This window comes from Saccoglossus kowalevskii, chromosome 6 (genome assembly GCF_978046115.1).
Source record: "Saccoglossus kowalevskii chromosome 6, keSacKowa6.1, whole genome shotgun sequence".
NCBI lineage: Eukaryota > Metazoa > Hemichordata > Enteropneusta > Harrimaniidae > Saccoglossus > Saccoglossus kowalevskii.
The window spans coordinates 26907481-26918700 of record NC_140646.1 but is presented as its reverse complement, the minus strand read 5'-3'; the positions used below and the strand labels follow the sequence as shown (position 1 = coordinate 26918700).

The 11220-nt window shown below is 41.2% G+C and overlaps 1 protein-coding gene across 1 annotated transcript in view; it reads left to right on the top strand.

The window, feature by feature from the left end:
- The first annotated feature begins 675 nt into the window (after window positions 1-675).
- Window positions 676-11220, top strand: part of LOC100329007 (thyrotropin releasing hormone receptor) — a 34836-nt gene continuing 24291 nt past the window's right edge. Inside the window, exon 1 of the mRNA XM_002730897.3 lies at window positions 676-2026. Coding sequence (XP_002730943.3) covers window positions 1055-2026 — 972 coding nt within the window. The 5' untranslated portion in view covers window positions 676-1054. The remainder of the gene's footprint in view (window positions 2027-11220) is intronic.

Below are 11220 nucleotides of genomic sequence, written 5' to 3'. Positions count from 1 at the left end.
TGACACACTGCCATTGGATCCTGCAATCTGACTCGGTGTACTATGGAGTAGAGGTAATACTCATCAACGGCCGTACTAAATGTATGGTTCCCGTGTATTTCTTATTCGTACTTCTATCGTCTTTAAATCTTGAAGCAGACTTTTTACCCTTTCCCTTGAAGCAGACTTTTTACCCTTTCCCTGGGGCTGTGTATGTACCGTTTTTCGAGCAGTGTATGTGTGCGTTGTTGTACCTAGGTATTGCACTGTACTAAATAATGTTTCAATTTCATCCACAGTTTCACTGATTTACGTACATATAATAGTTTGTAAAAGAAGGTGAGTAAACAATCGTTTGTTTAAGAATGGTTTCGAGAGCAAAACAAAGTCGATTTTATTACTCGGTGACTTTAAACGCATTGTCCTGGGCTGTTTTGTGAGCACGACGCGGTAATTAAATTGCTACCATGATGTTTTATTATCGAAAAAACAAGTTGTATGCTCGTATACGTCATTTTCTTTCATTTTATTTTAATCTCAATGTTGTTGGTAAAAATGGCATGAAGCCTCAACAAAGTCTGCTGTATTCTCGCGGTGGATGTTCTTTTTTTTCTCACCAATCATTTTTTTAAAATTGTAATTCCCTGCCATTCCATTACCCTCACACAGGTATACAGTGATCACTCATCTCAAAAACAGCGTGTCTTCATTGCACAGACGGGACAAAGGCGAGACAACAGTGTGCCGGAAACGACAAAATACACGCGCGGCAAATTGTAGTGATTTCTTTCTCAAGGAGAAAATAACCGAAGAAACTCACTCACTAACTTGCTTTCAGATTGTGGAAATTAAGTTTGAGCTAAGAGCTTTGGTATTTTCCCCCCGGAGGCCGAAACATGACAAAAAAGTATCACCTAGTCCGCGTGTAATTGTTTCACTGGCGTCACGTTTGATTGCCGACACAGTGATTTAATTAAACAGAGAAGCGACGACATTACTAACGTAAAAGTACTTCCGTCGGAGACAAGCAGTTTGTCAACTTTCGTCATCGCACTACAATAATTTATTTAAAACGATGATGAATAAAAGTGAACTCAAGTATATGACTTATTCAGGCGTCATGGAAAACGTGTCCGCGGTTATGGATAATATTAGCCTGACAATTTTCGACAGTCTTGCGACGTCTACGACGTACCCAAAGGACGATGGCACCTCCGGCTACACGGACTCCGCTCAGAACGGAGCAGTCGGCAATTGTGCTACGTGGAACGGAACTGGGAATTCTAGCATCGATTGTTCACCTATCATGATTGATCTTATATATCATCCGATAATATATAAGGTAGTTTGGCTTCTTTGCTGGGGACTGGTTCTTTTATGTGGTCTCGTCGGTAATATAATGGTCGTCTTAGTGGTGTGTCGTATAAGTCACATGCGCACCCCAACGAACTGTTACCTTGTTAGTTTGGCGATCGCCGACTCGTTGGTTCTGATCGTCGCTTGCTTGCCTAGTAACGTGGAACTGTTTCTCCCTTCTAATATCTGGCCTTACGGGAACATTGGATGTAAACTATCAATTTATTTGCAGTACGTAGCTATTAACGTGTCGTCGCTGTCTATCACGGCGTTCACTATCGAACGCTACATCGCCATTTGTCACCCCATGAGGGCTCAGACCATCTGCACTGTGTCCCGGGCGAAGAAGATCATCGCAGCGCTGTGGATATTCGCGATTCTCTACTGCGTCCCCTGGCTCTTCTTCGTGGAGACAAAACCCCTGACCCTGATTACAGGCAGGCAAGCAGAATGGTGTATGTACTCGAAAGATAGGTCGACCGAGATTTACACGTTTATGTACATGGTCGACTTGTGCGCTTTCTACGTAACTCCCGCGATACTATCAGTTGTTCTGTACGGACTCATCGCCAAAATACTGTTCACTAACACAGTGCCGCAAAACGCCACGAGGAACAGTTTTCGACATAAGCATAAAAATGGTGTTGGAAAGAAAGAGGGTAGGAGGAAAACCACGAATTCCCGAAAACAGGTAAGCTAATATTTCAATACAGTTACCGTGTTTTCAATAAGATCCTTCAGAAACACACACCAAAAAACAAACACACACACCCACACGATTCACCATATAATAGAATGTGAGCGAAGATGGAGATGGTAATGTCATTGCATATCTGTTTTTTTTTTCCAACCTACCATCTCGCCCAGGTTGGACAACCCATAAAAACGGTGGATGTTACTTAATTAGCATGACGAGAATTGTCAATCGAGTTGATATCTAGGGCTTGTGCGCAATTACGTGTAACACGTTCTAAAACCGATAGAGGTGGGTTGAATACCGACAGCATGGATGCCAAATCAAATGTTGATCACGTGTTTAACGTCACGTGCGTTGGATGCTGGTGTGTGGGAGTGCTCAACCAAATAATGTATGTTTCATTAATCTTATAAATATAAATGTCACATACACCCGTATTATAACTTCATGTTGTCTGTCATTTTATGTTTCGTGTGAGCGGTACACAATCCCAAAATTTAAATTGTTTTTAAAATGGGGACAGATGGTCGGTGTTAATGTAAAATAGACCCACGTGGACCAACTTTCACGGGAAATGTTCCGAAGGGAAAATATTGCATACATACTATATTTTAACCGGTGGGTCTCACATGTTCAACGATTCGTATAATTGGTATATGTCCGCTTGGTCGTAGTATATACATTTTCATGATTTCATTCATCAAACCGTCCCATAATTTAACGTTAATTAATTAATCAATCAATTGTCGTATTTATATTAGCTGCGTGCCTGGACTGTGATGGCACTAATTAGCTGTGCCAAGTTAATTGCAAAACGGCTTCTTCATTTTACCAACTATGTTCTGCGGCCACTGGGTGTTTATTTTTCTTCAAAAATAACATATTTGTACAAAAATCACCACGTAATAATGTAGGAAAAAGTCCTACACGTATTATAGGTAAGATATATAATAAGAGCCCCGCCCACCATATTTTCCGTATTGGGTGTGCGCTTGCCCGGACTTATCATCTGCACTAAACGATGCTCGTACTGTAATGAAAACAATGATTGGGGCCTCCTGTCTAATATCTGTCCCGTTGTCACACGGTGAGTAATTACCAAATTAGTCATTGCCGGGCAGACATTGTCACGGTTTTTATTGTGAAAGCGATTCAACTACTAGTATACCATTCTTGTAATCCCCCAGCTTAACTTGCAGGCATGTGTCGGACTCAAGTAGCATTTACTGAAAGCCGGAAACTTACAAATACATTCCTGTAAATACAACGCTGTGTCTTGTTATGCAGTCTCCACCGTCCATCGAAATCTGAGAATGCGATCCATTGCGATCCAATGATACCAATTTACTGTAAGAGAAAGCACCCAAGGAGGATTCTATTGTTTGTATGTGTTTCGCTTGAGGTTCAGGTGGTGAACTTGTATAAGCCAGCTTGGGTGGTTTTGAGATATGGCATCTTTAAATGAAACTCTGAGTTATGTAGTCAAAACATTATGCACTCGGGATGGGTACCCCATTATCAAAGTCCCATAATGCTGACCATCACGCTGATCATATTCAGTAAAGACGGAAGATAGAAACCGATCTCTCAATTTGTTCATGGGGGTGAGGGGGGGGGTCTTATTTCTGCACGATAACGTATAGTATATAGGCCACGCTTTTCCTGTCATGGCCTGCCCCTTAGCCGAGTCAGTTACACCCCAATGTTTATATGTACTCGGACCAGGGGTGTCTTGCACTCTGGAAGTGTTTTTTTTTCATTCATGATAGAAAACCGAAATATGTAGTTTACAAAAATGTGAAACTACTACGTCGCTACAATGACGAAACTGTACTTCTAGAACAAGGCTCTAAACAGAACACCGGAGCATGGCATAAACAAACCATAATTCACTATGACGAAATATCGAATATATGGAGAATGTTTCATGTGATTAGCATACACATTAAATTGTTTGGTTGTGGTGTTCGCAGGGAGGGGGGAGGGGTCACGCGCACCAGTTATTTGACGGGTTTGGAATAACAAACAATAGTTACGCGGAGTTATTGGCAATTGGGGCATCCACCATAATTACTTTTTATGAATAATCGAACTGAACATTTCAAACAAAGTAACTGGTAAAACATTTCTTATTCAAGTTATTGGTTGATATTGATAACTGAAACTCCAATGTATTTATAAAATATGAGATGGGATTGGCATCTCTCCCCATCTCTTCATCTCTCTACCTCACCAGGGTAGTCAACACCAATCGCCAAAAAGTGTAAATGTGCACATCGTATATGTATAACTGTTACCAAAGCAATAAGTAGATGTTGATATCACTTTGTGTTATTGCGCATGCCCTGGACGCACGCAGTTGGAATGATGTTTGTTTGTTTTCGCCAGGCTGAACAATATCAGCCATGCGAAAGAACCGAACCGTGTCCGCTACGTCCAATGAAGGACAATTTCTTCGGAATAATACGACTTTAATCGCGCGGGGGGGGGGTGGTGGTGAAAAGAATTGATTTGATACTGTGTGTACTTTCTGCTCGCAAGTGACAAATCACGCACACATCATAAATTCGCGCTTGTCGGTGCTTTGTACGCCTGTTCCTATCATGTAATAGGAATCAGTTTAATCATGGTTACTAGAAGTAGTAACCGTGGTTTAATCTTCAAATCGGCCAATTTAACACGGATGTTTAATCCTGATGCGGATTTTGTGACTGATCACTTTGATAAGCTCTACGTCATGATTACGTCAGATTACTTTTAGTTTATTAGGCAGGGTATCGAGAATTTTAATTTTTATCTAGATTATACTAGAGTATTTTTTTCTAATGCATATAACAGAAATGCACAAACGAGATTTTTTACATATACAAGGAGTTACTAAAAGTACCAGCAAATTGAGATTTGTTTACACTTTAATTCAGACCAAGTAACGGAAAGTAGTGAAATGAAACGCACCTTGTACAGCACAATATAACAAGACAATACAACACAAAGCAATATTAACGAGGCTTCAACTTGGAACAATCGATTTTAATACCGTTATTTGCCTCACACGGCGAACTCGTCTCGTAAATCGCCTGAAGGGCAATGTCTTGTCATTGAAGGATGGCCAATTTATATTACAATTGTTGTGGGGGAAATACCTTGAGCGCTGTCCCGGTATTAAAACTCAACATGGTTGACAGTTTTACTACAATTCATTATGACAAACTAGTCAGCCGATAAGGTTCATTCATCGATCCTATTTGTTGAAGGGACGGTCGTTAAGACTGAATCCCTCCCCCAAAGATTTTGCGTCTCTAGGAATCCATCGACATGTGACGTAATGTTTCGATAAACCAGAAATCTCTTCTCGAATAAAAAAACAAACAAAGGAACACTTCCCGTTAGTAAGAGGTCATTTCGCGGGTTAAGCGCTGCCAATTAACGGGATGTGCATCGCATCGATTTAATGACTAACGCATGTTTGTCAGGATGGAAAAGCACGCTATTTTTAGCGACTGTTGTCGACCTTGGCGCACGATCAAACTGAAGTCATGATTATGTACCACATAGACATGGTGTAATAATGTTGCACCCTTTAAACACGAATATAAGCACACCCTACTATGTGTAAACAACTCAAATATGTATGTGAAGTTATTTCTTTACGTCTTGCAATTTATCAATATATTACGGAAATCATATGCAGGTATAGTTCTCATTAAAGAAGGGAAGTCAACGTAAGATTACGAGAATTCAAATTCGCACATATAATTCAGAACACACATGATCAAGTTCCGAATTGTTTGTTGATTATTTTGTTACTTCAAAATACCGTTGACTGCGCTGAAGTGGCATCCAGGGGTCGCGCGTAGAAAAGAAGAGCAACCCAAACGAAAATCGCCTTCAATTTCGCAGCTCAAGTGCAAACTGTTATCATTGGCTTGCTTTATAAGTTGAAATAAGGACGCCATTGACCTGGTTTATTTGAAATATAGAAGTTCAATCTTTTCCCACTATACTAAGGGGTTCGTGCAAGAATTCAACGAAATATCGATCCGTAATACAACGCTGCGAAACTCCATAGAGTAGATGTGGATCTGAGGAAAATTCAATAATAGTTCTCACACAAGCACAGTCTGTGTAAACACTGCATCTTGGCTGCTAACACAACGATACACATAACTCCATCTCGGGAACGATTCTCGGCGCCGTATGAAATAAAAAGCCCTCCGGCCGTCAAACGAATATCTGTTGTCCCGAATTCTGGTGTCATGCGAACTTGAACTCTTCGAAAGATTGAGAAACGAACGTTTCATTATAACTTACTCTATGCACTGATTCATGTATGTGTCCATTACGTGTCATAGATTCCCAGGGCTGTCGTTCAAGCCAAGAGAGATGGGGTTGTCAGAATACGGTTGAATTTATTATAGAAAGGTCACATGCCCCGTATCATAAGGTGCGTAAACGCACTAGTACGAATCTCTGAAGATAAAGAGCCCACAGTGCGTTTTATTAGAGCCGCTCCTTCATTCGTAGTTATAAATGCATTATTGAAACGTGTGTATTGTACGTACTGATAACACAGCAAACTCAGATGCTTTGTGGGTTATATTAATTCAGAATTCCGTTGTCTCAACAATGAAATCAATTACTCTGATAAAACTTCAAAAAACAATTCTCGTGTCGTGTTGATTACGGCCACGATATTATTGTCGTCACCAGTTGTCTCGCATCCCCCTGACAACGGTTAGGCAACATAACACAAACAGGTTATTACACCGGGAATCATAATTCTATATGGCGGCAAATTATTTACACGTTAAAAAGTTGCAACCCCGTGATTCAGCTGCATTCTGGGTAAACCGAAGTGAGCTCAATCACCAGCGTATTGCACGCACTTTATATAAGGTTATTACGAGGATACCTCGAAGTATGCACGAAGACAACCTTGAGTACGACGGAAGTATCGACCGACGCACAGCAAAGGTCGATGCGACGGCGTACTGTCTGAGTGCGCACTTTGAGGTATGCCCGTAATAACCTTATTATTATACATCTTTTCCTTCCAAGGATACATCATGGGAATGCCGAAATTCAAAAAGTTTAGAACAGAATCAGCGAATTTCTTTGTGTTGAGTCCGGTCAACCCTGGTGGCAACCATTTTTGTTTTTATTATTAGAGGACGCTTACGCGCGTAATCCAGTTTCCATATTTGGAATTCGCATTTCCTAATATGGTAGAATGAAAATACCCGAATGAAAACACATTCACGTGTAAAAATAGTAGTGGAAAGTAATGTGTACATGCCATGTAAAAACTGATACAGGTATATTTCATGCAATCCGCGTACACATACATTGTATAACACCATACTGTAAAATATGACAAACAATCCATGCCCTAATAAGGTAATAAGAACAAATAATTATATAATAAACTCGTACTAGTATAATTAGACCCAGTTTTCTGTCATTGCGCACAGTATGCAACTACAAGGCATTTTGATCGAAATGTCATTATTGGATATCACACTGTTAATGCCAGAGTTCAGGTCAGACGGGTTGCTTCAACACCTTGCTTGTACCACACTGTAAAAATACTAGCAGCATTGGAAACTGCGATTATAACTAAATTCTAAGGGAAGAGAATACGTGTACTGGTTGTTAGGTTAGGTTACTCGGGTCCCTTGTGTGCTTTTGCGTTAGGCAGTAGTCAACCTAGGATTTTTCAACCAGTAATTTTTTTTCACAGAAAGCTGATGAAAAGCAACTTTCATATTCACTTAATTTACGGTTATTTGCGATGAGCTGGCTGTCGTCGTCCTTGTGTTATCAGTATTGAAAGTTATTCTGAGTCATATTATCCATAGTTCATTTACCTTTGAAAGTGATCGAAATGTCGTTTTCTTTTCCTACCAAAATTTGAATAATGTAATTCCCCAGAAGAGATTAGCCTAAAAACATCGAATTTAATATCCTTTTCGGCGGTGAGAGCCGATCCGTTTTATTGCGTTAATCGTGGATTAGTGATTGGATTAGTCGAAGCATACGGCGATACACTTATGAATTACAATGTACACCGTGGTGAGTGTTTCAAGTTCGCGCAAGAATGTCGAATTCTGTGATCGCATAACAGCCCATAACATTTCTCTATTTACTGCGAACACATTGGTTCAACAGATCCACAGTTGAATAAATGTTTGTATTCGTTCTGTAAACTCCAGGTTTTCAAACATGTAATTCGTCTCTCTCAATTCGACTCGGACTTTCTAGTCAAACCTATCTGATCACACGTTTCGTACACACAAAGGCACGCACACGTAATGCCAAAGTGCTTGTCAAATAAGCATCTTCGCCGTCGTGTTGATAACGTTATCTTGAAGATAACGCCACTCCGGGAAATTGACAAGAACGGACGTATCGATAAACGCACAATGCGGTGTGTATACCTTTTGAAAAAAACTACAGCATCCTATTAATTAAATAAATTTGCTCATTTCTTTGGTACGAACACACGCTAACCGTTCTCACGGGTTTGAGTGAAACTGTACGAACGCTGTTTGTATTCTACGTGTATGGATATCTCGATATAAAACGAATCAGCAGCAATCGCAATAGGCGGTGACGCAAAATACGGATCACGGTGTAGAACTACATTTTTGCGGCGCGTGGCTTGCTGTAAAACAGTATGTAAACTGTCTTACACGATTGATTGTCTCCGGATGCATGGTATTCATGGTTTGGTTTCACCTTGTATCTAGTATTTACACTTACATGGTTACTAACCACACAGGGTGGGCGCCACTATATTTCAACACATGCCAGGGGAAAACGCGTGTGTTTTAATAACTAGAACAAAATGAGAAAGTACTTTGCCAGTGAGGTGATGACACCGGTTCAGTGAATATTGAATGCAGGTTCTTCACATTCACACGCTGGTAAACTTAAAGCGGGGGGGGGGGGGGTCGTCACTTGCGCATGCGTCAGATGGCCATAGCGTGTCATTGTTTACAAACAAGCGTCTACCCATGAGCGTTTTGCGTGTGTAGTTATCGTCGCTTGGGACTCAATTCCCGCGCGTGCGCAGGTGACGACCCTCCCGCTGTAATAAAGCTGTAACATGTAATACAGATATTGCACGACTATGTATATGCTTAGTCCTCTCAACAAGAGGGACGTGGTCTATTTCAATCTATTTCAATCAATGACGGAGATAACTTATGGTGCGCTCATTGAACGTCAAGCCGAGGGCTGTCACGCAGGACATTGGCCTGGTCCGGATCGACTCATAGGGCTATGAACTAACACAGTCACGGTTTTCCACCATTTCCCGATTTAAGTTGTCTAACGACTAAACTATACTTTCGGAAGTTGCGCGTTTCACACCTGTATCTAAAGGTGTACCCAAATTTTGTTTCAGGAATAGCAATGACTTTTATTTTTTCTTTGCGATCTAAACTATATAAAGGAATAACCACAAAGTTGAATTTTTCGTAGCACCGATGAGTTGTAACATAATATTTTTGATCCAGTGTTTTTGGATTCACTTGTTCATTTATCCACCTTTGGTTTGGTACGCATTTTACGGTAGACACACTTACGTGTACACATAGTGATGACGACGATGACGTGTACACATAGTCGTGGAGAGCAAGCCACCGACTTATACCAAAGAGATGTCACACATATGTTGTAACTCCCGATGATGAAGGTAATCTCATAGTGCTAGACATCAGTAACTCAGTGCGTCTCGCGAGACATTCCACTCAGCTTATCAACGTCGCCAGGTATCATAAGGCGATGCTATGTATGCCAGAGCGGGGATGTCTATTTTGTGTGGAGTATCCTATTTCGCATGCATTGCGTTTGTTGACGGATCCCAATTCGACCACACCGACTGGGTTTCATGCGTTTGTCTTCAAGGTTTTGTTAGAAGAGACCGAGCCCTAAAAGTATCACTCCACGAATCTGTTCACCAAATATTCAAAGACTACTGGTATCTTGACTAATATTCCAAAACTTACGGTACCCCTAGATTGGTGTACCATTTTTAATAATATGAAAATGTCCACTATATATTGAACAAATGTTATGGTCAGTTTATAGATGAAATTATATATTGGGGCTTTACTTCCCTAACGTGTTGTACTAAACTGTTGACCATCATCACTGCATGTTAAAGTTTTTGTTCAACTATGTCAGAAATAATTGCTTGTCAATACAACATAGTTTGGCTAAAAACTACTGTATTAAAAAAGCGTGTGCGCGTTCGTAAACGGGACGTGTTAAAGCCGGGGAGTCGTTCGTCGCATGCGCTTGCCGCAGAGTTCTATTTCTACGAACATATCTCTGCCACTACGCGATCTTATGCTTGTCGTTGATTGGACGATGCGTCAGAGTGGTAATCAATCTCCTTCCCATAGGCCTTTGCGCTTTACGCAATAGTGATAAGTAACGCGCATCGAACTGTGCGGAGTTCGAGTGGTAATACGCCCACCAAAATATTGCCATACAGGTGTTCGATTTTCGAACCCGGCGAAAGCGTACGCGTTGTTTGTAGATTCTGAAACTCATAGTTGCTGTCGACATAGGAAGTAAAGTAAGCAAATAACACCGAATAAACGGCAAGGTAAAGACTATGTCTAATTATAGTAAATACGTACTGCGTGCGTGACTCGAACCGGCGCTCGCGTACGGCACCTAATCGCCTAGCTTCACGCCACTACACGTCTTCCCCTCGGCCACCGGGCATCCCCAAAAAAAGGATGCTTAATAACCGAGCTTATTACGTGCAGAGAACGTGAAACCCGTCCACGCGATACGCGCCACACAGCATGGCCAGAATGCGGCAAAGGCCTTCAGATCTGGCTGTAGTAGGATGGTGAAAGTAATGGTACAGCATTTTAACAGTGAATAAGTACTGAGAAATAATTTTTAAACTCATAGTTGCTGTCGACTAGGAAGTAAAGTAAGCAAATAACACCGAATAAACGGCAAGGTAAAGACTATGTCTAATTATAGTAAATACGTACTGCGTGCGTGACTCGAACCGGCGCTCGCGTACGGCACCTAATCGCCTAGCTTCACGCCACTACACGTCTTCCCCTCGGCCACCGGGCATCCCCAAAAAAGGATGCTTAATAACCGAGCTTATTACGTGCAGAGAACGTGAAACCCGTCCACGCGATACGCGCCACACA